General features: G+C 41.0%; 4 protein-coding genes across 7 annotated transcripts in view; 1 reads left to right on the top strand and 3 right to left on the bottom strand.

Annotated features, from left to right (window-relative positions):
• nxt2 (nuclear transport factor 2-like export factor 2) overlaps window positions 1-25186 on the bottom strand; it is a 176015-nt gene extending 150829 nt beyond the window's left edge. The window contains exon 1 of the mRNA XM_061048949.1: window positions 25175-25186. The gene's annotated coding sequence lies outside the window, so the exon portion shown is untranslated. The remainder of the gene's footprint in view (window positions 1-25174) is intronic.
• The window catches only part of zc4h2 (zinc finger, C4H2 domain containing), a 185741-nt gene that overhangs the window by 151963 nt on the left and 6615 nt on the right, over window positions 1-27163 (top strand). The window contains exons 2-4 of the mRNA XM_061048948.1: window positions 23445-23550; window positions 24256-24427; window positions 24658-24830. Coding sequence (XP_060904931.1) covers window positions 23498-23550; window positions 24256-24427; window positions 24658-24830 — 398 coding nt within the window. The 5' untranslated portion in view covers window positions 23445-23497. The remainder of the gene's footprint in view (window positions 1-23444; window positions 23551-24255; window positions 24428-24657; window positions 24831-27163) is intronic.
• On the bottom strand, window positions 940-10983 carry LOC132982444 (androgen receptor-like). The gene is made up of 9 exons (XM_061048945.1): window positions 9766-10983; window positions 8626-8762; window positions 8253-8369; window positions 7770-7910; window positions 7453-7659; window positions 6761-6905; window positions 4841-4971; window positions 4533-4684; window positions 940-2076 (listed from the first exon to the last, which is right to left on the bottom strand). Exons 1-9 carry the CDS (start codon window positions 10557-10559, stop codon window positions 1912-1914), a joined length of 1989 nt encoding a protein of 662 aa, XP_060904928.1. The 5' UTR covers window positions 10560-10983; the 3' UTR covers window positions 940-1911.
• Window positions 11373-23178, bottom strand: LOC132982442 (moesin-like). 4 transcript variants are annotated; one of them, XM_061048944.1, is made up of 16 exons: window positions 23121-23178; window positions 21977-22079; window positions 21258-21305; window positions 21002-21085; window positions 20823-20918; window positions 20515-20637; window positions 19856-20007; window positions 19677-19760; window positions 19443-19589; window positions 17318-17414; window positions 16227-16390; window positions 15959-16089; window positions 15601-15761; window positions 15060-15152; window positions 14257-14490; window positions 11373-12444 (listed from the first exon to the last, which is right to left on the bottom strand). In XM_061048944.1, exons 1-16 carry the CDS (start codon window positions 23156-23158, stop codon window positions 12280-12282), a joined length of 1920 nt encoding a protein of 639 aa, XP_060904927.1. In that variant the 5' UTR covers window positions 23159-23178; the 3' UTR covers window positions 11373-12279. The 4 variants fall into 4 exon arrangements, with proteins under 4 accessions (XP_060904927.1, XP_060904926.1, XP_060904924.1 ...); XM_061048943.1 differs by lacking the exon at window positions 23121-23178 and having other exon boundaries at window positions 14257-14415; window positions 21977-22755; XM_061048941.1 differs by lacking the exon at window positions 23121-23178 and having other exon boundaries at window positions 21977-22753.

Raw genomic sequence — 27163 nt, 5'->3', positions numbered from 1 at the left:
CCTTTAACAAAAAAAAATCACTTTTAAAAACACATTTTTATCACAATGCCTTCTTATAATCCTTGTTTCATCCATGATGTTTAATTTGTTTTACTGTTAACTTTAGCCAATCTTTGTCTCGGTTGTTTGTCTTTTCTCTGTTCATTGGATAATTGCTGCTTTGTTGTTTTTACTTTTCATGCTTTTAATAAGATTTTATTGTTGTGTATTTGACTGTTTTTTTTATATTCCTTAAAGCACTTTGTGATGTTGGTTTTGATAAGTGCTTTAGAAATGAACTTTATTATTATTTTATTATTTAACCCTAAATCAAACTTTTTTAAAATATATAATGCTCTTTGTTTTCGCTTCCCTTTAAATGCTTTGACTTCCTTCAACTCGTGACTGTGACAATTAAACGGCAACCTTTTTCAAACACGGACTAAATCCATGTCCAATTACATTACGGAGCAAATGTCAATGGATCCAGCAGATGCTGTCCTACCAACACCACAACACTGTTGCTGAGTTTCAGATTACTGATGCAGACCCGAAAGCCGCCACTAGGTGGTAGTAAATCACAGGTAGCGATGTGTAATGTCAGATGAGCAGACATGTTGGAAATAAGAGGAAATAAATCAGCCGGGCCTCCTGCTTTGACTGCGTGATATGTTCTGCTTTCCTGCTGAGATCTATTACCTGGCTGGGTGGAGACTGAGATTATCCTCAGGGTGGGTAATGCAGCGGCAGAAAAGCCTTGTCCGTCTGCTGTTTTCTAAAGCATGTCTGTCCACTCGACTGCATTGCAGACTGAAATGAATGGAAAAAGAAAAAGAACAGGAACATGACTGTGTTTTCATTAGCATGCACTTAAACGCGATACCAAACTACTTATATGTGTGCTGTGACGCAACACTGTGATTGCCCTTTCACTCGGCCCACATTACCATCACACAGATACACACTCATGCGTCACTTTAATCACATGTTAAGACGACAACATTGACACAAATTGGCAAAAAGTTGGCCGGGCCTTCAGCATCGAGCAAAGTTGTCAGAAAGCCACAATATAACACGTGATGATACACAACAGCACACTTTCAAAGAAGACTTTAAGAAACAGTAGAAAAGTTACACGGTATGAAATGTCAGCTCAGGAAAATTACTCTTGAAGAAGATTTAACACTCAGAAACAAGCAAAGTAAAAAAAAAAAATCATCCCCATGTTGTTTTTTTTTCTTATTGTCCAAATATTTTCTACAGTGTCTGTGCCCTCTTGTCATCACACTATTCATAAATATACAATCTCATTTTGCATCTGAAGCCACTCACATTTTTAAAAGTGTATTTTTTTGTTGTTGTTGACGGTTCAAACTATAAGCCAAGTGTTATTTTTTAATGGACGATAACAGCGTTCACAAATCAGTTTAAGTCGCCTGCAGGCGAGACAACGTCTTAGCATGCATTCCATAACGGTATATTAACTGTCAATCAACACATGCAGATGAGCTATGATGTGATCGTGTGATCTCTGAAAAACCTGTTTCCCTCACTAAGTTCTCCCTGTGAAATGAAGAGGTCTACATATCAGCTGGTTGACAGTCAATGGCTCATGTGGAGGAATGCATGCGCTTAAGTGTTCTTAATCAGAAGCATTGATGTGTGTGATACAGATTACAGGTATTACGAAGAACAGATAAGATGCAATAAGAATACAACGGACTGGAAGAATGAGCTGTATGCCCTGTGTAGAATTTCCCCTCAAAGAGCCCCCCATTACCCTGTAGGTCAAAAACAAAAAGGGGCTTTTACTTAATTCAACTCGTAAAAAGCATAAAGCCTTTCCAGCCATTTTAGCTTAACAGCAAACGGCCAAAGGATTGGGCACCAGAGCTCAAGTGACAATAAAAGGACAATCACCCAAACTCCTCTCTAGGCCGTATTGTGGAAAAGGATGGGCCTGACCATGCCCGAGAGGATCTTGGGCACGTGAACGCTCACAATCTCTGAGATCATCTCGGGGAAGTTGACGCGTGTCTGCAGGGACTGGGCTTGGATGAACAGATCATAGGTGAACTGGTGTAACTTCCTTACAATCTGAGAATAAAAGAGAGAGAGAGAGAGAGAGGCAGAGGTCACACAGAGGTCACAGGTAACAAAGACGACACACTTAAATGTGTATCGCATTGAAAAAAAAGAGAACAAAGCCTGCAGATGAAAGCAAAAAATAACAAATGACAGTGAGGCCTGTCTCTTGACACAAGCTTTAAGGGGTGATTTAAAATGATGACACTCATTGTGGCGCTCTAAGCTCCCCAGACAGGATAAAGCCGAAGGGGTCTGAACGGCAATGTCTTGATCAACTCAGGGTTTTCTGCCTTACGGGCCTTGCAAAGCAATCCCATGCTGCCCTCTAACTCATAAAGTATTAGAAGATCTGAGGTGTGAGGGGGACTCAGACAAAGCTGGGCCTTCAGGGTTAAATCCATGGTGCAAGACTGGAGGGGGGAATCTGCTGCAGTGCTGCCTCCTCTGCTAACGTCCCAAACACACTCAGGATTCTTTTTGTTTTTCTTGGACATCTAATTGATTTTTAATCAATACGAATTCAAGTTCTACTTGTTTTAAGGAGCAAACGCAGCTGAACTACTCCCTCTAGTGGTCACATGAATGCAGAGAATCTTCAGTCATATAACACAGATAAATGTTTACCTATTGTCCTTATCTTTACAAAAACAAGTGGAGTCAGTTAAGTGTTACAGATAACAGCATCTGACGCCTTTGAAAATCCTGATGAAAAAACTCCAGACTAAAAGGTTCACAGTACAGACAGGCATGTGTGGACGCTGTTCAGATTAAAAGGATGCTCTCAAAAGGAACTTTATTTCAGGTTTTGACGATTTAATTAATCTCAACTGAAAGCAAGAGGCTGATTAAATAGGATTGAGACCATAGATGATATTATACTCTGATTGTAAGCCTTTCATTTTTCATCAATCTGTACATGTAGTTGTCATCAGCAAACAACACCAACTTCAATACCTTTGACCTTTGATATGTTTCATATGTCATTTCTATACAGAATAAACAATTTTGGGCCAACACTTAAAACGTTCTGCTTGAAAACAAAGTTTAAGTTTTCAAAGACAGTTGTTTAAATTATTTAAAGAAAATGCTGAAAAATGATATATACGTTAAGATAAAACATATCTGACCACATCTTAAATATTAACTTATTAAGTATTTCTTTCATAGTTTTCTACACATAAAGTTTAATAGTATTAGACCGTTCTGGGGACATTTTAAAGAAGAACTTTCCACTAGGGAGTTCCCTACAAACTACACATTATGGGAACTTTTTTTCTGCCTGCATTCGCACCACCATTTTTCCTACTCTGAAGCAGGAGCTGAACAGGTTCCTCTTGACGGGGATCTCAACACTCAAATAATTCATAGTTCCTGTGGTGCAGGATCAATAAAAAAGAAGGAGGGTTTCTAACAGTTCCTCGAGCTATGAAGAAGTTCCTGCTGTCCGATAAACGCCTATTTAAGATCATTGGGTAACACCAACCCTGTTTTATGTAAAACTTTTTATGTTCAACTCAATGTGTTGCCATGGCTACAAAACAGTGACGGCCTTTGTGCTGCAAGGCTTGACGTCACAGGACCAGTGGTTTGGAAACGATGGGGTTAACTGGCTGCAGAGATGGTCAACCATCCATAACTAACTGATGTTAGCCAATAAAATAAACACAAGTGAAACTTATTTACATGGTAGATCAAAGTTTTTTCTCTGCTAGCTTTTATTTTCCCATGATTATTCTTAGGGGGGGTGAATGGGTTCTAAATCTCTACAGAGAAAAGTCAAACAAAATGAAGGAGGGATTGTTACATTCATGTGTGTGGAAGCTGCAAGGAAAAAAAACATGAGGCACTTTTAGATGCATGTCTGATGTTGCTCAGTAGTATTTACTGAAACACTCCTTCTGCTGTGTTTCCTGTCCATACAGTAAGTTAGACTGGACATGCAGTCTGCAGATAATGATGCCGACTGACACTGGATATTGGGGGCTTTCTTTGCATCACTGACAATATGTGTCAACTCCCTATGAGGCTTTACAATCATCTGTCATGATGCAGGAGACCACTAGAGGGTGACGCTTACATTTATTTTCTCTCTCACATACAGAAGAGATCAAACTGGATACAAACGACCCTTTAGTGCATGCTTAACCTTAGCTGATGTGCGGGGGGTTTAATCCTGGTTATCATTTATGAACATAGTCTGTCTGTGACCTTACTGAAGGAGACTGATGCTTGGATTCTAAATGTCAAAACTTAAAGCCTTAATTGAAGGAGTTAATTAAACACATCTTGATTACGACTACTTTCTGAGTAGGTTGAGATTTTTGCAAGGCAAACATAATGTTTGGTTCCCTGGGAAAGCAAACTGTGATCTCTATTATTTGCCGCTCCAGTAGCTTCTGTGACACTTACACATTTCTGTAATAAATTGCATGTTTTTATACGGGAGGCAGAACGGTGTCTATTACCGACTGGAGGTAATCCAGCAGCTGTGTGAGCTGGAACAGTCTCTGTGTACGGGTGGTCTCTCCTCGGTGACTGGCCAAGCGGTCCAGCTCCTTGATGTAGGAGGTCCGCAGTTCATCAAAACAACGCTGGCTCTTGAGGCCCTCCATTGGCACTGTGACCACAAAGCCAGAACACAACAATAATTTTCACACACTTTATCCATCCCGTTCAATTCTCTGAGGCACGGCCGCCCTCTATTGTAGTCATATTTTACTTTCTGAGTTTGACATTCAGACTTTTATTTCAGACATGGTCCCAGCTGACTCACTGATGCTGAAGAGGACCAGAGCCTTCATGCAGAGGAACTCTTCCTGGGTGACCTTCAGCATGCAGAACCTCTGGGAGAGCAGCTTCATCCGCACACAGTGTTCATACATACTGGACACCTGCATCCGCTGGCTGTGAGGGAAAGAGAGACAGCGTGAGGAAGAAAAGAAGGAGCACAAGGTGCGACGGAGGGAGAGGCTGGAAGCCAAGAGGAGGTAAGGACAAGAGATTCACAGGAAGACGGAAGACAATTAATGGATGCAGAAACGAGAGTGAAGGCACGAGGAAAAAGCAGTTGAGGTGAGAAAATATGAGTAAGATGGATAATGGAAAAAAGAGATCGACAGAGAGGCAAAGAAAAATGAGGGTCAGTAACAAGGGCAGGCGTCTCTATTACCATGCAGGTCAGAGCCAGCCCAGTAGAGTGACAGAGGTCTAATGCAGAACGAATGAGAGTTTTGCTAATGTTGCACAAAACGCAGAGTGAGAGTCTCTCTGAGAGCCTGTGGCTGGCTTTGGCATTCCGAGTAACACCCCGCCTTCAACACCGAAAACAATTTACTGATAAGAGGCTGTGGAATTGCTATTTATGTTCATCGTGTACCGTGATTTACTTTTCAAAGTCTGCGTTTAAGTTCTTCAAAGTACAAAGTGAAGACAAAAGACCAGAGCTGAACTGTCACTAAAAGTTTGACAGAGGCTAGACGAGGTTGTGCTGCCAATCCAAACTTGTAAGAGCAAGAGAAAAAAAAACGAAAGAACCCAATGCTGAAGCAGATCTGATAAAGGTTTCCTGAAGATGAATCAGAATAAATCATATGAGTTGATCCCTCTGCGGCCACGCATATAGAAGATGCAAAGGAAACGTTAAGCACAGAACAGACTTGTCTGCTGTCTCGCCTCAAAAAGCAGACAACAGTCACTGTGTGATTCTGAAATCTTCCTCTGAAGCTCATGTTCCCCCGTGTCCTTTCTTTCTAATCACGCTGACAGGTAAAATCTCACGATAGTTCAACAAAACCAAATGTCAAAATGATTACTGGAGATGTTAAGGCCCCCCCCCCCCAAAAAAAAACACTTTTCTTAGTCTGATGAAGAGACTGTGCCAGACACCACAAACTTCTTCAAACTTTATGTGACCCATACTCTTATGTTAGAACTCTACAGAAGTTTGCCTTTACCAAGAAGAGCTGCTGCAACTCATCGACAGCTACTTTGATAACGGATGTGACTCAGCTGATCGAGTTAGTCATCTCTCAAGCGGAAAGTCGAGTGTTTAATCCGCAGCTCCTGCAGCCACATGTCCGATGTGACCTTGGACAAGACACTTATCCCCAAGTTGTGTAAAAGCACTTTAAGTAGTCAGAAGACTAGAAAAGAACCCTAACCCAAGATCAAGTCCATTTACCATTCACCATAATCAATTAATCCTTTTAGGCATCTTTTAAACAGAAGTGTCAAACATTGGCTGTCTCAATCTTATCAAATGAGTGACGTGTTGCTTTCCTTTCTCAATTTGACAGTTAATGAGGACAGGACGTTCGAAAAATTATGAAATTTGAAGACTTTGAAGACCTATTAGTTCTTAGTAATAGTAATGAGCTATTCACGCTTAAAGATTTATTTTTGGGCATTCAGTGCCTTTATTGGAGAGATAGGACAGTGGATAGAGTCTGAAATCAGGGAGAGAGAGAGAGTGGGGAATGACATGCGGGAAAGGAGCCAAAGGTCGGATTTGAACCCGGGCCGCCTGATTGGAGGACAACAGCCTCGATGCATGGAGCGCACGCTCTTAGAACTGCGCCACCAGCGCCCCACTATTCCCGCTTTTTTTATAGATGAAAGATTGATATCAATCAGTGTTTAAAATAATCAGCAGATTAATCAGTAAAGAGAAATGGGATTATTTTTAGACACTTACTCGTTGAAGACCAGGTCTGGAGCGAAGTACAGCATGGAGCTGTTGGTCAGTGTGTAGGACCTCCAGCCGAGAGCAAACACCATCACCCCCATCCATGACAACTGAATCAGGGACATCTGGTCATCCACGTGAAGGTCGCGGAAACCTAGAGACATGACAAGATCAAATGTTGAGTAAATAAATGTGGAGAGTTATAACTGATAACAACATGACTATCAAAGCATGGAAACAATGCTGGCCATTATCAGCCTGTACACTGGCTTTAATGTGAACATACCCCCCTCTAGTGGTTAATATTGGAACAGACTGGTTTCACTGGCATCGTATTTGCTGCTCTAATGGGAAGTGTTGCTGGCATACAATTCTTGCAAGTGCTTTTTATCTTGTGGGCATGAACTTGTGCCCAATGCTAGCAGTTAATATCAACTGTTCTTAATAGTTTTATAGCTCATCTGAATCACTGTGAACTTTGGATTTGGATAAGTGATTTGCCTTTTACGGTGTCATTCACTGCCTTGCTCAACATAAGTTCCTTTCTACAGTATTTGTCTGAACAGGAGGTGCAAGCGGTAGTTGAAACATTGCACCTGAAAACCTGAAACAGCAGTCATATAAATTAGCCTTGGCAGAATCCCCGGCACGTAGGTTGGATTAGTTTGCAGTGTGTATGACCTTGGCCCTGACTAGTTTACCTGGTATTTCCTTGGCCCAGCGCACCACGGTAACCAGCTGTCTTTCCCCCAGCTCGTTGAGGCTGGTGAGCAAGGACGCAGCGCTGTCTGGCAGGGCATGGTCATGTCCCGCATTCACCACAGCCGGCTCTATGGCCTGCAAGACACTGAGCAGGGAGAGGCAGGAGCGCAAAGTAGGAGGGATGCCTAGAGCGAAAGCCTGGGATGCTGTGCAGGATAAACAGACAAGAATGGCAAGAGAAAGCATAAAAGGAAAATGATATCACAATTTTCTATGGCAAACTTTGTACTTGAGCGTAAGTGACAGTAATCCTCACACTGAGCCCTGGCAGCTACACTCCCAGGCTCCAACATGACGTCTTGTCTTCCGCCCCGTTCTCGTTCTCCAGGCCCCCAAGAAGTCTGAGCCTGTTCCTCCTCTCCGTTTCTGCTCTGTCCGGCTCCCTTTAGCCTGCGACCTAGAATCCGCCGCAGACAATACAGACAAGTACGAGACAGGCAATAGGGTAACAGGAAGATAAGAAGGCTCCATTTCAAGTTGTTATGTCTGATCATTATACCATAATATCATTAAGTGACAGCTGGAACAAAGTAGAGAAAAGCTAAGGTGAAAATGTGTAAATGGGGCTCCTCACAAGTGCTCTTTTGGCCTTTACTAAAAATGCATTTATCACACTGTATTTAAGCTGGAACATCTAAATTGTTGGTTCTGATCCAACGAATGTGCAGACTACCTGACCCCAGTTTCCAAAACACACTCCACACATTCTTTCCTTCAGCTCTCATCTTCAGTTCCTCACCTTTGAGGCTCATCCCCGACATGAAGCATCTCTTCAAGCGGCACGAGGCGCAGTTCTTCCGACGCAGTTTGTCAATGGTGCAGTCGTTCCGGCTGGCACACAGGTGGTTCTGCTTACCTGGTGGTATACAAAAAGTCCTGAGGGATGAGGGAGCGACTTCAACAATGCCTAAGCTTCCACTCGTAGCAACGACATGTAGGCGTTTGCTGATAACAAATAACTCGCCCTCATGGAGCCAGGTCACTGTGCTCTGTTTGCATGAGCCAGAGTGTGGGTGTAAGAAATTAAATAAGCGGATGGGAAACTGTGTGAGTGTGTGTGTGTGTGTGTGTGTGTGTGTGTGTGCTGTGTGAGCATGTGCGTGTGTACCCACCTGCAGCAGCCCTCTTGAAGAACACTTTGCAGCTGCCACAGGTGACTGCTCCATAGTGACAACCTGAGGCATCATCCCCGCACACCTGACACACTCTTCTGTCGGACAGGTACACACCTGGAAACAAATCCTCATGCCTGCACACACACACACACACACACACACACACACACACACACACACACACACACACACACACACACACACACACACACAAAGAGAAGCTGTTTAAGGATTCACATGAGGGCACAGCTTGTACATTTTTTAAAATCCTGGACAGCTACAATTAAATTAAACAGATATGTAAAAATCAGACTAAGGTCGACAGGACTTTCTTTTGAGTCTGTGTTTGCATGTTATTCAGTGAACTGAGTCCTTTAATCCATTCAAACTATAAAAAGAGATTTATCAATGCTTTGATTTATATCATTTCAAGTCAAGGTTAAACAGAAATCTGTGATAAAGATCTCTGGACTTAATATTTCAGGATCTCTCCTTAAGCATCACAAAGTGGAAACAGACTGTTTTCTTTTCAGTCCGAGCGCAGAGCAACAGGTGCTGTATCTCTGGTTTTTATAGCGACACTGATATTTGTGGAGTTAGTCACAGCACAAATAAGGACATTGCTGAAAAGTTAGGGATAAGGTGAACTTTGAGTCGGTAAAGCTGCACGTAGAAACACAACATGGCCAAGGCCAAGGAGAGCACGTGCTGGGTGCTGCAGGAGCTGAAGAATGATATCACAGTTAGACAACATAAAGTCACTGAAATGAACACCTAAACAATAATAACGCTAACTACGTTTGATTTATGTATGACGTCTTTGAGCAAAGCCAGTGATGTTTTGCAGCCCTCTACAAAGACATCTGGATGAAGAGATGAAGAAGTGCAGCGCTTCTATAAAGCATTAGGATGGATTTAATAAAGCATCAAATTCATGACACTGTTTCCAGTAACAAAAATGACCAAATCAAACAATGCACAAACAATTGTACAGCTTGGCACATTGAACCACTGAAGCGTGGTCACTGGACACTGTGCAGCTCTCCTTTTATTTCTGTGTGGTAGTTCAGGACTTCCCTCCTGACCTGATGCCAATGAAAGCAAGTGAGAACATACCTTTGCAAAGAGCTTAATTACCTGAAAGTGCGATCTGTGCAATTGATCCAGACTGAAGGCTCTGTTTTAATGCTGGAAAAGTTGGCATGCCCTTGAGGGATCGCCCTTTGGTAACTTTCCACTTGACCGAACCCGTGTGCCGCTGCTGCTCGGGTGCCACCTTTACCACCCTGCTGCTCAGCCTTGTTGTACCAGACACAGTGGCATTCATGCCTGGATCCAAAAGAGACCTGTCCACCATTACAGTATTTACACAGCGAATTATGTCCATCAGATTCGCCTCTCTCTGGCTCGGATCGTCCGCTATACTCGCACCACATTGTCTCTCTGTAGTGATCTGGATTGGTGGAGTATGAAGAGTAGGATTCCAAAGGTAAGGGAGCCTCCTCCACCTGAGATGGCGCGGGCATCTCATTCAGCTGGTTTATAAACAAGTTTGATTCCTTGCAAACATATCTGGAGATCATCGAGCCACGCGTCATGGTGTGCGCGCTGTCCATTCCACCCGACCCGAGCAGCTCCATGCAGCTCACCTGCTGGATGCAGTCCTCGTCCTCTCTCAGGTTTGTCTCATCCAGCAGCAGCAGCCTGCTGCCTTCTAGGTTCATGCTCGGAGCCGCCCCTAACTCCTGGACTCCTCGGGAACTATTTTTCTCTGCGGGCTCGAAGTCTGCGAAGGCGCTGCTGGAGCACTGATTCGTGTTGTTGAGAGGTGGAGAGACGGTATCCAAACCCAATGACACTGACACAGCCTTACTGAGCTCAGCACTACTCGGGCACGCACAGGGGTCCGCAGTATCAAACAGATCGTTCATTATGAAATAGTTTCCTCTAAAGCAGACAGGCGCGTCGTGTCGGTACGCTGGCTGCACTCAGACAACAAGACTTTCCAAGCAAGAAAACGCCTACCCTGCAAAACTCCGGTCATATGTCTCCGAGTCCGCGGAGAGGAAACTCAGAGCCCTCTCCTACGTAGACTCTTACAAGGAAGGGACGTCCCGCCGATGTGTTATGTGGGTGAAGGGCTGTGAACTTTTGATAAAGTAACAGCTCTTTTTTTTTTTACAACACCGGAGCAACAGGCTGTCTGCCGTCACTTGAAAAGTTTTGTTAGTAACCCGAAAGAAGGACTTTGAACTCTGGACGTGTTGGACGGTTTTCATTCTCAACGTAAACCCTAAATACTAACTTGTCAATGATCTAAAATGAAAACCAACCCACTGGAACCAGCGCTGCGTCTGCTGTTACTTCAGTGCACATCCAGCCGCCAGTCTCGCGAGAATAGTAAGCACTTAACAGCGATTTGATAATACGTAGGTTATAGCAATTATGTAAACATACACTGAAAATATTCAATTCAAAGCCTTAAGATTTACAGTCCATGGTACTAAAAGCCACTGCTTCCCAGCAACACTCAATGTTAGCAGCCAGGTGCTTTTAGAATATTTTATTTCAGTTTAGTTTGACAAATTCAGTATCATGAATTTCATTTTCTGTTTTGCTTTCTAGATACATTTATACCACTAGTCAGTCCAATATCATTTTCCACATAGGGTCTGTTAGAAACAGTTTTAAAGACACATTATTACAAATAATATGCAATCTATTTCTTTAATAGGGATAGCAAATGAAGGCTCTATAAGTCAAACTTTATTTTCTTCTGTGTATTTTAAGACAGCACAACAAAATAATTGTGAATATTTGGGCAGCTAGAGAAACACAATTAAAACAAATCAATTTCATAGAATGAATAACAGAAAAATGTTAATTTCTGGGCAGCCTTGGTTGCTATGTGCTTATATGGAAACCCTGCTTTTGGCAAAAGTAAAGGCAGAGATATGGTTAAGGTACAGTGGAGGGAGTTGCTATTTTTTTTATTTTCCTTTCATGTGTGTTTATTACAGCTCCTTGCAAAACTTTTCCTGATGAAGTTATTCTAATTTGCATGTGCACTGATGCACACACACACACACACACACACACACACACACACACACACACACACACACACACACACACACACACACACACACACACACACACACACACACACACACACACACACACACAACACCCTGCAGCAGGTTCTGTGTCTTAATTTAAGTGAACAGATTAATTAAGCCATTTACCTGGAACACTGAAAAGAGTCATCAATCAATAATATAAATGGTTTCATCAGTTTGTATTTTTTGAGACTGCAGATGTGTCTGAGGAGCTTTCATAAATGATAGCATCTGTGATATTTCTCCACAACATTGAAGCAAACAATAAATGCATTTTTTCAAATTAAATAGATAACGTTTTATTTTAAGGGCAGTTGTCATTTCTGCTTTGACATGTTTCCAGATTAAATGGCACTAAAATTAAAATCTTGGAATTTAAGGCATCAAAGCCCAGTTACAGAATCACCTGCTTTCATACTAAACCTGTTAACACCGAGTTAATATTCTACCTGTGTAGTAATCTTCACCTACACTTCTGCAACCTTTCAATGATCTATCCATCTCCTGCTGTCTGTGCCGCCAGAAGATTCTCTCACATGGACTCAAATTCATCAATGCGTTGTTTGGTGTTGCCCTGACGAATCAGACGCAGGGTTTTGTACTTGTCACGGCCCGCCTTCACATTCTCGGCGTGGATCAGGTCATTGAGGGTCCTTTTGGTCTCGTCTATAGCTCCAGCCAGCTCACTGCTCAGGAACTGAAAGAGAACACAAACACACACAGCGAATGAAATCCTCTGTCCTCAGACTCTTTGGGAGACTATTCAGAAGCGATGCCCCCCTGCGCGCCCCTCAATCCCAATCTGAAGACTCTCTATTGTCCACCATTATTAAGTCCATTTTACTGTTGAGTCCTCTATGCATCATATTTTGTTTTGGTTGCTGGATAGAGACAACATTTATTTCACTTGTAATAAGCCTGGACAGTCTGCATGAAATTTGTGACCGGAATGAAATCAGCAGAATGATAATGTACCTGCAGAAATGTTTAATTAAGTAGAGTGCACTTAGTTCTCGGTGAAACACAGTTTTTTTTTCCATGGCAATTAGTCTACCATCTTTATGACAGAGTCAAAACCTCCACTGTAAGAACACATCGCAAACAATGCAGCAAAAGTCTTTCACAGTCCCTAACAACCCTGCAGCAACAGAATGTGCTTTTTCTACCAAGACTGAATGTGCCCAACTAAGATGCACGTCATTCAACCACTTACACCTCATAACTCTTATTAAGCCTCTTTTGTCTACATTCAAATGTTACTAAAATTACCATAAAGTACAGCTAGAGTAGGTGATTGAGAGCTAGAGATTCTCTGGAAACGAGTCAACAGTTCGAGGCTCTGTGAGGCTTAGCTCAGGCACATCTACACATTCACACACTGATGGCAGAGGCTGCTGTGTAGTGAGACCATCAGAAGTACCTAATCCCATTCATACACCACCAACAAAGCAGTGGGAGCAATACGGGGTTAAGTGTCTTACTCAAGGACACATCGGACATGTTGCTGCAGGAGCTGGGGATTGAACCTTCGACCTTCCGGTTGAGAGACGACCCCTGACTCTACCAACTGAGACACTGAGCTAAATGCTAATGTCAGCTTACATACAGGGACAATGCTAACATGCAATGTTTATAATTTCCACATTCGCCTCCTGATTTAGAATGTCAAATCTAAAATGTAAAGGTTTGAACTAGAAACAAAGTACAAATCAGTATGATGGGCATTCCATTAAGTGTGTAGCATTTCAGTCACAAACCAAAGTATTGGGCAAATTACATCTCGACCTGGTGGTGGTGCTTGATGGAATATAGGACAACCAGTGAAGTTAATTTATCCTCTAGATAAACACAGCAATCCACCTTAAAATTCTCAAGAGATTGAACTCAAACCCAAAACCGTCTGCAACATGGCTTCAGACAGAAGTCAGTTCGATTGATCCTCTTTAGATGATGGACTTCTGGACTGCTTTTTCTTTAGCAGCCCAAGTTTCTTGTTTTATAATTGTTGAGATATTTCACAAAATACAACCCTCTATTTGAAGTTCAAAGATCACCAAAGTAAACGTGATTAACCCTCTGTGCACCATAATTGTCTATTCAACATTTCACTACAGTCCAGTAAGATATATTTTAAAAAAAGAAAAGAAACAGATAAACAGCCTGACGAGGTCTGAGGCTCGGCTGAAAAAGTAGTTAAAACCTGAGAGATGCTCATTCAGTCTTGTTGGAGCGCTTCGACCAGGAACCATTACAGTAACTCCAGATTAAGGTAATGACGCACTGGTCTCAGTGTTCAGCTGGGGTTGTGCCACATCTCTAGAGCACATTATTTACTGAACTTGGAACCTCTAAGTAAGGAAACTGAAGGTATTTTCTGATTCATTTGCACTCTTCAAATTTCCAGGAAAAGCCATGGACTGTTAATCTCTCAGTGAACCTGACCTCTGATCTGAGAGCCAGTAAGAGAACAAACGAATGGTGAAATTCAATCACTGTCACTTAACCTTACCTTAAGGTTATTTTGCAGTCTCTGGTTCTTCGCAGCCTCTGTTATCCTTTTCTCCTCGCTGCGATCTCGGACCGTGCCGGGAGAGGTCAGCTCAGCGCTCGCCTCCGCGCTGCTCTCGTCCGTCTCATCGTGCTCGTGCATATGAGAGTGCGCTGAATCCTGGATGTGGACACCCATGAGTTTAGTCTTCAGCACATCTTTGGTTCGCCTCAAATCAGCTTCTACCACGATCGCCTGTCAAAACACAACTTTCTGTGAAGCAGTGCTTTGGGATGTGATAATGCAAGTAGCCTACTTCCCCCCCCCCCCCTAAATGTCATGTGTCAATCTGCAACCTTGTGCTCTGACATAATGAACTGGAGTCCGAAGTCACAAAATAGGCACGCAAAATAACCAGGAATCAAAACTTATCTGATATGTCTTTGTCATTGAACTTAAAAAAATAGGCTACACAACAAAACCCAGACACATGATGATGGTAAAATGCAAGTTGAGATAAGTATTCCTAATTGTATGCAAAGATTCACAACAATAAACTTAAACATATATGAAAGTTGCATGTCTATATTGTATTGCTTTAGCCAACTATGGTTCAAAGACTGGTTCAAAGAGTGCCTTGCTGCAAGTTCAAATCCAGATACATTCATACAATCATATTTCTAAAGTCTACTTATATATTTATTTGTGTTTGACGCCTTGCTTCTATTTTCCCAGATCTAACACTTAGCGGTGTCAGACAGTGCTCTATGTTCATGTTTGATTCATCCTGTATCTCTCTCATGTTTTCTCTCATTAATTCTCACCCTTTTCTGCCATCTCTTTGCCTCGTCGTCCTTTATCTTCCTGGCGTCTTCCAGCAGGGAGATCTTAGAGGTAAGCTCTGCCAGCTCAGTGGCCTATACACACACGCGCACAATGGGAAGAGAGTTAAGAGTGCTCCTGATCTGAGGCCATTGTGCTCTGTCTGTGGGTGCACATGTGTGTAAGCCAGAGTTTGGGTGTGTGTTTGTGCGTACACAGGTGTTTTTTTTTTTTTTTCAAATGCTGCATCAGGGCTCAGGTTAATTACCATCCTGATCAATCTGCTAAAAAGATTTAAATATGCTATCAGGCTGAATTTGTGAATCCCTTAATGACATCAATACATTCCCAGCATTTGTGTCTAACTTGGAGGTTGTCTTGATTAATATATGTTAATATATACAATAAGTCCTTTATCATAATTTTAGTGGTCTCAGACTGAAGGTGACTTCACAGTTTTTCCACCTTTGAGGTATATCAGCAAAATCTACGTTCTAATTGATTCTATTCAATTGAAATGAAACATGTGTCATTCATAAGTACCAGGCTCTCCTGGCTCCTGATTTGGGACTCAGATTGATGTAGCAGGGCTGCTTTAGCTTCCATTGCACCTCTGCGTTCCTTGTCCAGACGCTCAGCATCCTCCTGAGCTATTTTCCTCTCTTTCTCTAACTCAAGAGCTCTGCGAGTCTGCTCCTCCAGCTCTGAAACACACATGCACATTTGTGAAAAACATCCTACACACACACACACAACCAGACATGCCAACATAGCATACTGTAAGCTTAGCAGAGATTGTAAGAGCACCAATATTAGACAAAGTATTTAAATGTTCTAAAACTGAATAAAAAAAACACAAATCTCAAGTCGAAAAACATTTGTATTCAGAAAGTTGCCAGACCATCTTGAGCTCTTTTTGTCTGCTCTTCAATCTGTCTCAATCGCTCCATCAGCTCCATGGTCTCACGAGCAATCTTCTCTGTTTCCTTCTCAGCATTTTCTCGCTTTTTTTTCTCACTCTCGAGCAGAGCCCTAACAGGAGAATTGTGCATAAACACACATCTGAAAATCTTTATCTCCTGACAGTTCTTTCTTAAAGCAGCAAGAACACACTGTAAACTGTCAAATAAAATTAAAAAAAAGCCTTCATTAGTTTCCTTCTTTCTTACCTCTCCTTCTGCCTCTTGTTCTTCTCCTCTCTGGCTTGGGCCTTCATCTGTTGCACCTCGATGGTGTCGGGTTTACGTCTACGCATGTACAGGTCATGATTCCCCATACACAAGGACAGGATGCGTTTGTTGATGCGGAGACGAGGCACGTAAAAAACAAAGTCCTATGGCACAAAAAAGAGCCAATCAGTGAATGCCCATGGGTTGAATCAGGACAAGTCATTAGCATCTCATAACAGTCTCCCAGTTAAGTCTGGGTTTATAAGATCTGAACAGACAGTTTTGTTTGGTAGAATGTCATGAATTTGTTCTAAGCTCTTGGACGCTTCTCCTTGATTCTGTGCATGCATTCTGAAGCCAAATTGAAGTGTGAGGCTAAATTCATGTTTGTGTATGAGATCAAGTAGCAGCTGCTCTCATTACACTACTCGCTGTAATTTATGCTTTTTTCAAAGTTGGTAACTTCTCCAGTAACAACACTACAGGATTCTCTTTCACCGTCTGTTTCAAACTCACAGTGAATACTCATGAGAAGATCCTGCGAGGATCTCGAATGTAGCGTTGAGAATTCTTTCATCAACTTACACTTACACTTAGACTTTCTTTATTGTCGTGTGTTATATTGTATTTTACAGTCCAGTGAGGTAATCCTGTGTGGGGGTTCGAGGGGGAATGGAGGGATTATTTTTTGTGTTGAAAAGTCTTACGGCCTGTGGGAAGAAGCTGTTACAGAACCTGGATGTTCTGCTTCGGAGGCTGAGGAACCTCTTTCCAGAGTCCAGCAGCGAAAACAGTACGCACACATTGGACCCAATGAGCAGCTATTTAATCCCATCCACAAACAACCATGAACTGAGTTAAACTTAGGTAAGCTCACAGTTACAACATACCATCAAGCCACACAAAAGGCTTCCAGTTTGTCTAGCTTACGGGTGTGAAGTATAAATAGCACATTTTCAATCAACTAAACCCCCTCATAACATTTCTGGCCGCAGTAAAGACAAACAGTGGATTTAATGTAAAGATATGGTTCTACTCCAATGAATCACTTTGAAAGACCACAAATCTTTTTTAAATTTTTTTTTACATACCGGAGCTTTCCTGTCAATCGGTTTGATCAGGAACTTCTTATCGTTGAAGGAAATATTTCTGATCTCACTCCAGGGGAAGCCAATCTTTGGGGTCATCCTGAAAGTATTGGCATGGTTCACCATTGAGGTCAATAAGAGAGTTACAGTGTCATAGGATGGTAACTTCTACACACACATTTAAAACACAACACATAAAGAGAGCAAAGCATAGGGGTGTTTTATATGCTAATTAAAACCTACAAACAGTGACAATGCTAGCGTGCAGATACTCGTATGTTCACTGTGTTAATGATCATAGTTTAGCTTGTTAGGAAGGTGGCTGAGTGGAATGTAGTTAGATTTAGGTTTGGGGTTTTTAGCCAGAGTCCAAAGTACTGAAAATATTATCCTGATTACAGCATCAAGGGGAGGAAGTGCTTTTGCTTCTTTAGATGTTGATGTTTATCAGTAATATGTGAAAACACAACTAGTTGTGAATAAGGGAATACAGGCTCATAACAGAAGGATACTTTTGGAAATGACAGCCCTCTCTACACACTCTAGTCCTGCTTGATTTGAGAAGAATATGACATGTGTGATATATTAGTTTCCTGTTGTTAATGTTGCAATAAAAAATAATAGTGTTCAAGTATGTAATAATCCCAACATGTCCCATCTGTTGTTCATGATGTTTTACACAATGCCAGAACATGTCCCTCCTGACAGAGGGAGTGTTTATCAATAGGCAAGGCAGGTAACTGCTTGGGGCCCCAGGCTACCCTTAGGGCTCACAAACTTTAAACCACAGCAGTGGGCCAAAATGTGCAAATTTTGCAATGACAGTAGGAAACCTCCCTAAGGGGGCCCCATCTGACAACCTTCCCTCCTGTTTCATGCATGTTTGCTTTGAAAACCAACGTTTGTCATTGAAAGTAACTGAACGAAATGAAGAAGAAGAATTATCCGTCTGGGAGTGAAAAAAAGAGAGAAAGAAGACAATTACATGTCAAGAAACTGACAAAATAGTGATGAATGCTTGTTGGAGGGGCCCCCAATGAATGTTTTGCCTAGGGCCCCAACAGACTCTAGAATTGCCACTGCCCCCCTTCTTATATAATTCTTCTTATAATAGATTGGACCCAATTAATCTGAGGGTGTCTGATAGCTCGAGCTTCATCTGCCTACATCAAAACAATGTAAAAGCACAGCCATTATAATCGGCCTCCATCCAATATGTACAAATATGCACATGAGAAGCAAGAAAACATCACTAGTTCACATGAAGTAGTTGTTCTTATTTATTGAGATTAATTTAGATTTTTGGGATGTGTTTAATATTTATGTTTCACAACAATGATGGGATTCAAATTCAATACACGGGGAAAGCAGGAAGAGATTCTGATTTTTTGAACGAGTTAAAAGGAGAAGTTGTGATTTTAAAATAGAATTGATAAGTTCATTAGAACAATGATTTCAGTCCCAAAATATATGATGACAGGATGGAGAAGTTGTTTTATTTCAGTGTTTATAAGTTTGCCAAGTGTGTCTCTAGCCTGGAAGAAACATCAGGATGTTTTGTTTTGTTAGTATTTTTTCTACTTTTGGTCTTCGGTCTCTGTGTATTAATAATGGTGTCTCGTTTTGGGTCGGGCATATTGTTTACGCATGATGCAATAATCAAATAAAATCAATCAATCAATCAAATCATATTGGCATTTCTTATTATCATCATCAAAACACATCACAATGAACCCTGAGAGGAACATGAGTCTGATTTAAGTTTCATGAGAAATCTCAAACTTTCCACACATCTGACACTGAACCATAAACCTTAAAGTTGGACAAATCCAGGAGAACAAAGACGTCAGACCATATCTGTATCACATTTTGTGATTTAAAAAATGTAAGGACATTTCATATGTCAGATGAAACGTCATATTACTAAATCCACTGAGGACTGGGTGTCTGCATAAAGTCCTTTTGGTCCTTCAGTCTGGACCAAAGTATCCAACAAACAGACCAGCTGATAAAGTTCACCAAAGAACCATGCTTCTAAAAAGCCTAAAATTAAGATACAGGAGTTCGCTGCAATAAGCATACATTGTTTCACAAAGAATGTGTAGTATATTTTGAAACAGTGACCTACTTGTCCTTTTTGTCATAGATGTTGAGCCCCAGCGCGTCTACTCCCAGCCACAGCTCGGATCCTTTCTTGTTCTTGATGTTGAAGTAGTTGACTCCATACATTTCCAGATCCTGGGCTATCTTCAGGTACTCCACCATGGCATCTTCTCTGTGATATAAACCATTTTAATGAACTACAGCGCACCTCATTGCAGAATGAAGTAATGGCTCACATTGTGCTATAAGACTGTAGTACCTTAGAAGTCCCTTATGCTCCTGATGCCACACCTGGATTCTTTCCTCCCACTGATTCTTATTCAGCTTGTGCTGCTCCAAAACCCTGGTGTTATCAGAGAAGAAGAGAGACGTCAGTTAGAATTCAGCTGACTGAAAGTGGAATTAAGTTAATCTTAGTATCCCTATAGGACTGAGTACCTTTGTGGCAGCAGCTTTTCTCTTGCAAGGTACCCCGGAACGTGATAGTCTTTCCTGTAGTCTCCATGTTTGACCTGAACCGCATACGAGGCCAAGAGCACTGCAGTCTCAGGGGGGCAGTAAATGTCATCGTTTAAGATGCTCTCCTTAACCTACGAAACAGAAAAGAAGACATCATCAGAATCTGCTTAAACACATTCATTTATAATGTGTTGTTGGTGTACATTTGAATCAAGAAGGATGGAAAGCCTATGTGTGCGCACCTGGATCCACTTTTTCTGTAAATACTCCCTTTTGTAAAAACCCATCAGGGGTTAACAGGATATGTGTGAGTCATAGTGAGACCCCCCCCCCCCCCCCCCCATTAAAGCAGGATCAGCATCTTGTTTTGATTGAGATTCCTTATTCATTATTGCATCTGCCATGCTCTCGGAAGACATTTTGATATCTACCAAACATGTTTGAACAATTCTTCTTGTTGATTCTAATATCTTTTTGAACACAGCAGCTAGTCAAATTATGACCATGCATCCAGATGGCAGATGAAGAAAACATACAAAATTGTTATTCGGGAAGACAATCATTACCATCCGTGTCAGGAATGTTAATTGACAACAAGATTCCCTTTAAGACGCCGGAATTTCCATTGTAAGACCAACCTGCAGAAAAAAGAGGCGCTGTGTTGCCTCCTGTATCAGCTCATCTGCGACATCCTCGGGGTAAAACTTTGCCCTGAACTTAATCAGCAACGGGTTGTCCCTCTTTACATCTTGAGCTGTCACCTGGGTCGCGCGTCCCATTGAGAGGGACGCAGGAAGGAAGACATAGGTACTAATTAGTCTCAACGGGGTGCCACAATATGACCAAAGCCATAACCGTAATGACATCTTCCTTTTAATACATCTGTCAGGGGATTCAAAGTGATGCCAAACAGGAATGGAAGTTGATTCACAAACTTTCTTCTCACCCGCTTATTTAGCTTGAGCCATGTGGAGAAGCCTTTGCTATCCTGATACTGGAGGCCAAAGAACCAGGTTTCCCTCAGCCCGATAGTCTTCACTATCTGAACATTAAAAGAATAAAAATAAAAACAGGATCACACACTTGTCTGTCCAAGCCCCAGTATGATAGTAATGTACAGGGTACCTGGTCAAACAGCTGTTTGCCAGTTGTGCTGGGCAGGATGGCAAACTCCAGCTCAGCGTCCATGGTTGTAACGCGGACATTTATCTGTCAGAGAAAACACTGAGATTTAGGAGGAACATGTCCCTGCTCATCATTCATGTGTGTCACTGGTGAAGCATCAAGAGACATGCAACTGGGTGAGAGAAAAAAAGCTCTGAAACAATGCTAAATTTGTTGGTTCTTTGAGAGCAAAATGACCAAAAAGAGTGTTCCTTACATTCTTCTGTTCAACCAGGAGCATCCAATCGCAAGAGGTTGGTGGGGACTACAATCAAAAAATGAAGCCCAAGGTATATTTTAGACTTAATTTATATCATGGGGTTCATTCCACGATGCATAAGTGTTGACGGCTGTGTTAACAATAAGACACCCATATAGTGGTAATTTTGCATACATGTTATCAAACAACACACACACATCCACAGCTGCTGTATAGACTGACTTGTACAGTACAAAAAGAAAAGGCAGAACAGAGGAGAAATGCTTGGCTCCATTCCTCATAAACACTTCTATGAGCAACAGAAAACAAGACAGACCTTCATTAGAAGACATAATAATAATAGTGGGAGTTATGATAATATTTATAGTAAAAATAGTTGTGTACTTTGAAAGCCTTGCTGAGGAGATTTTTTCAATCAATATGAAAGAAAACAAGATAAGCTTAACTTTGTTACAGTGTTGTTTTTCTAGATCATTTAACAGCACACATTAAATCCAGAAACACAAACACATTAAAACAATCTAGCATTTATTTTGAATAACTTAATGTGTTTTACTCCTACAGTCAAGTTTACATCAGAAAGATGCCTACTCTTCCTGTCTCTAAGAAGTATAGAGCCGGTTCACAGAATCTAATCAAACCACTACATTTAAAAGAGAAATACATAAAATACACAGCTCAAATGAAGATATAAGAAAATGAAAGGAGCTACTTACAGTAGACATTTGTATTTTTTTAATCTCTTGTCGTAACACTTCTTCAGAGAGGTGCTTGTAGTAGCCTTTTTGCTGCGGAGTCATATGAAACTGCTTGCAATACCTACAAGGATTATGCTGAATGAGAATGGACCATTGTATTATTCCCAAGTACTGCTCTCTGGTTAATCCAATGGCAGACCGAGGACCAAGAGATTTAAAGAGGCAAGCTTCATCTTCTGTGAACATTTTTTTTTGTTGCTTAAATTGATCAGGTTTTTGATTCTTTTACACCCATTCAGGACCAAGACAGGACTTTGTGTCACAGACCTGTTTATGGAGCGACACAGGTCACCATGAACCAAGCAGCACCTGATGTTCTAGTAGCAGTGAAGGAGCAAAGGACATGTGCTAAACTAATAATCCCTTCAGTTAATGTTTTAAGCACATGTTATACAGTCATTTTGGGTTTGGTTTGTTGGCCTGTTGCTAACTGCTCAAATAGTAGCCAATGTGTTCCTGGTTGGCAAACAGGGCTGAAACCAGGATTTTAGAGGTACTGAATACGAATGGTCATTATATTTGAAGAGACTGTGTTATATTTTCACTGTACAACAGTATAGATTAGTTTATTTCACCAACATTTATTTTAGTTTCTAGGCTAATCAGGCAACTTTGCCTTATTCTAAAATGATTAGGCTTAGCCTAACTCTAGGCTACTAGCCTACTACTTTACTTAAGTAGGCTACATACTGGTATATATGTGTCTCTGTTAACTAATGTAGGCTACAATATGTTGTTGTTTTGTCTGTTTGTTTACCTGTTTACCACCAACCTGCCAAGGGACCACAGATGGAAATGATGGCTATAATCTGGCATATTTACATGTTTATATGTTCATTAATGTGCACTGTTCCTATATTGTCCAATATTTTACATTTTAATACCAGTGATTTAACAGATTGTCACTGTGCATATAAACCCTGACATTGACCATTAGCAATGTTTAAAAGTAAACTACACAATATTCAAAGATATAACATTTTATGGTGCTCAGTAGTCTGGGCTTGTTTACTAGAATATTCTAGTAACTGCAGGGCCTTTGCTTAAACATGTTTTACATTAGGTATTTCGATGTTAACTGGAGTGATTTATTTCACAATACCCAATGCTACGCAGATCAATGTGTCCCATGAAGACCATACGTTTTTGGTTATTTTGTTGATTTTGTTGACTAACCCTAAGACCACATCGTCCTTTAGTGTAACATCAATGTTTGTGTCGGGTGAAACAATGACTTTGAATGTAAGGCTGCTTTAAACTTGAATAGGAAGTGGATCTTTTGTTTTGGCACATTGATCACAGGCTGTGTGTGTGTGTGTGTGTGAGGCAGACGGGTTCACACTGCGCATGCGTGCTTGCTCACATCTGCTATTGTGTTTTTTTTTATCAACAAGGAGACCACCAAGACCACCGGGGCCGTGGGGGTAACTGAGCTGGAACAACTGAGCGAAAACGGATTGCTAAACCAAAACCATAACCATGGCGGACGAACAAGAAATAATGTGCAAATTAGAAAATATCTTGGAAATACGGTAAGACTAAGACGTGTTATGAGATGTTTGACACACGCTGAGTAAACCTTGTGTTAGCTAACGTTAGCTTCGCTTTTGTTACTGAGCTAGCTACAATTAGCCAAATCCTGTCCCTAAAGGTTATGTGGGCTGTTCTGACAGAGAAGGTAAACACTGCAGACGAAACAAGACGTGGATTAAAATGTTCTGACGTAAAGCTACATGTTCACATCGCTCATCTAACAATTATCCAGATGTGTATCAACAAAATGCCAGATGTGTGTTCCTTATTAAATCTGTTGGTAAGCTAGCTACTTTGCTAGTAAGCTTTCCGGTGTGTTATTTAATCGCCAAGGTCTGTTTGCTTTTATGACTTAACAGCTGTGAGCCTTAATAAAATATATCTTTGATCTATGCATAAATTCACGGCTGTAGTAAATGGTCATTCTGCGAAACATGATTAGAAAAAACTCATTAAGCTTTTAATTTTAATAAGTTCAAGTTGAAAGAGCATTGCACCACAGATGGTTATGATGTTATGTTTCGATCTTGTGTGAAAACGTGTCTTTTTTTTCTGTCATCTGCACCATGAAGAGAGATAATCTGACAGCTGGTCATTTGTGTGTGTGTGTGTGTGTGTGTGTGTGTGTGTGTGTGTGTGTGTGTGTGTGTGTGTGTGTGTGTGTGTGTGTGTGTGTGTGTGTGTGGGCGGGCCACTGGCTGCAGGAACAAGACGGTCCAGATGCAGAAAATCAAATCTCGTCTTAAAGTTGAGTTTGAGGCTCTGGAGTCTGAGGAGAAGCATCTGAAAGAGTACAAACAAGAGATGGATCTGCTTCTACAAGAGAAGATGGCACACGTGGAGGAGCTGCGGCTCATCCATGCTGATATCAATGTGGTGAGTGAGTGCTGCATTCAGCGACAAGCACCCTCTACAGAGGAAGAGTTCCTGAATCTCAGATTAGTAAAATTAGCAAAGACCAACAACAATCAAATACAGATATGTAGTTTCAGTGCCTGTATAACTTTCAGAATGAAGATGTAATAGCTTGGCACCTTCAAATTGCTTATGTTGAGCTTTTACACCTCTGTATTTATGTTTTGAAACACCCAATCATTTCCCCTCAGATGGAGAGCACCATCAAGCAGTCGGAGAATGACCTGAATAAACTGCTAGAAACAACTCGCCGCCTACATGATGAGTACAAACCTCTGAAGGAGCATGTCGATGCCCTCAGGATGACTCTCGGTCTGCACAGACTCCCGAACCTGAACGAAGAAGAGGAGAAGCTGTCCCTGGAGTCAGTACACACACACACACACACACACACACACACACACACACACACACACACACACACACACACACACACACACACACACACGAGAACAAGAATGGGTGCAAGACACTCTGCACTCTGATTTATTACGTGACAATTAAGCCAATCATAGCTGTTTGGTTACAGTTGAAGCACGGTAAAGTTACGTGCATTTAATCCTCCTGTCACTCATCACTGGCTGAGTCAGAGCTAACAAATGGATACATGTAGCATCCTTCTGAAAGAAAGTTAGTCACCCACACAGATGTTTTTAAGATAAATCCACCTCACAAAACGACGTGTGTGTAACATTTTCTCTTCTTGGTTGTTCTTTTAGCTGTATTTATTTACTCCCGTAACTTTATGATGTAGGAGGAAGTCCCCTTTGCAGTTTTTCAAAATAAAAGCACATTATATTTAAAGACCGGAAATAAAGAGACTGAGGCATAAGGCAAAAGCATCACAAAGAGCAGTTTTGAATCTCGTTTTCAGAGCTTAAGCTAACTGGGTTTCTCACAATGGATGTTCATAACGTTAGTGTATATTTATAATCTTTTGTAACTTTGTCTTGTTGTATGATGTGTCAGCTAACATTAGTTATTGGACATTAATTGAAACAGAATGTGTTGATTTGCTAGAGGGTGGTTATATACTAGCATCAGAACACCCACACTTTTAAAATCGCTGCTCCACTCCTGTCTGCAAGTCTTCTAAAGGGTTTTTGTTACCCCCCCTTTTTTTTTTACAGAACGGGAACAATAAACAATGTCTCTGTATTGAAAGAAAATAATAATAAATTATACAAGACCTTTAAATTTTTTTTTACATAGTCTGGTGACAAGTAAACAAAAACAAACAAAGAAAAAGGTAAGTAAATATTGATAAGTAAAACCAAATAAATTACTTTGAAAAAATAAAATACAATCATAATAGAGAGAATTATATCAGAAAAATAAAATAAAAATAGTCGGTAGGGGGATGATTTAGTCCAGGGGCAAGGTTGGTAAGGACTTACAGTAGTTAATGAAAGGATTCCATTTTCTAGAGAACTTATGAGAACAGCCTTTCACTGTCAAACTTCTTTTTTCTAATTTAAGAGAGAACATAACGCCCTGAAGCCAGAGAGCTATCGATGGAGGTTTACGAGACTTCCAGAGGAATAAAATGCAACGTCTTGCTAGAAGGGCTAAAGAAGTTTCTTGAAACAGTTTCTAGGGCATAACTATTTTTTTATTGTCATTTGTAGGTAACATACATTTTCTTGTCAACATGGCGTTTTTTTTCCCAGCCAGTATTTTACACAGACTCACGGTCAGAAAATATGGAAGTATGACATTTTATGAAAGATGATTTTTAAAATTCTAAAAGCTGGGGAACACAATCTGCAATACAAAGTTACTGTTTATGTCATTTCTTTACATACTTGAATAGGAGTTGCTGTGGAAAAACACAGATTTTCAAACACACATTACAGGGGAAAATAGAGCAGGAAACTGAAAAAGGGAAAAAGTGACAGCAGACTAAATTGTAATATTTAATGGTCACTTATCAAGGCTCCTTTGTGCATGAGCATGCCTCAAAGAATGATGGCATCACCAGGTGACCTTTTCTCTGTCAGAATTAGAGAGCAGAATGTAAAGCATGACATCCTATATTTGTACAGGAATCAAAATCAATCAGTATCATCAGGGGAAAAGGAGTTCTCTGCAGAGCTCAAAGTTGTGCCCGCTAGTAAGGACAGGATGAGCAGTGTGGATGAGTCTGTTCATTGATAGGCTACAGCTTCTGTAATTGAGGATTGACAAATAAAAAAAAAAAGGTCCAAGAGTGGAGCCTCATAGTCTACAACATTTAATCAGTAATATAAAACTGATCCAAGAAAAACAAAGGTTACTGCGTCACAGGGTCCATTTATCCCAATCTCAAATTTTTTTTATTAACATTTGAGACTTCAAGCAATAAGTAATCAAATGAGCTTTTTATGAAGTCATGTTGATCCCTTTTTTTTTTTACCAAGGTCAGAGGGGGCCGAGTGCTTTGTAAGTAATTAAAAGTGTGAAAGAAGAATTGTGATGTCCACAGATCACCGTAACCGATCAACCTTGTTGAAGTTACTGTAGTTTCAGACGGGCGGTGACTACATCCTAGATCAGAGCTCCACTGCTATGACTGAGAAGGTCAGGAGTGTTGGTGTGCCAGTTAGTGAGAACACAAAGACGTGAGAGGAAGATAGGTTTACCTGCCAGTCTGTCTGGATTTTTGCTATAAAAGCAATCGTGCATTAATTAGATTTATTCGTTTTGTTTAGAAAAAAA

This window comes from Labrus mixtus, chromosome 10 (assembly GCF_963584025.1).
Source record: "Labrus mixtus chromosome 10, fLabMix1.1, whole genome shotgun sequence".
In the NCBI taxonomy this organism is placed as follows: Eukaryota; Metazoa; Chordata; class Actinopteri; order Labriformes; family Labridae; genus Labrus; species Labrus mixtus.
This window is presented reverse-complemented; position numbering and strand designations above follow the sequence as displayed.

Coding starts and splice junctions, on each gene's coding strand:
- LOC132982444 (XM_061048945.1), bottom strand. CDS start 10,559: ATGAACGATCTGTTTGATACTGCGGACCCCTGTGCGTGCCCGAGTAGT. Junction 8,763..9,765: donor TGCACAGATCGCACTTTCAG/GTAATTAAGCTC, acceptor GTGTGTGTGCAG/GCATGAGGATTTGTTTCCAG. Junction 8,370..8,625: donor CTTCAAGAGGGCTGCTGCAG/GTGGGTACACAC, acceptor GTATACCACCAG/GTAAGCAGAACCACCTGTGT.
- LOC132982442 (XM_061048941.1), bottom strand. CDS start 22,204: ATGTTCACAGAAGATGAAGCTTGCCTCTTTAAATCTCTTGGTCCTCGG. Junction 21,086..21,257: donor TCCTGGTTGAACAGAAGAAT/GTAAGGAACACT, acceptor TTTCTCTGACAG/ATAAATGTCCGCGTTACAAC. Junction 20,008..20,514: donor AGCGCCTCTTTTTTCTGCAG/GTTGGTCTTACA, acceptor TCTGTTTCGTAG/GTTAAGGAGAGCATCTTAAA.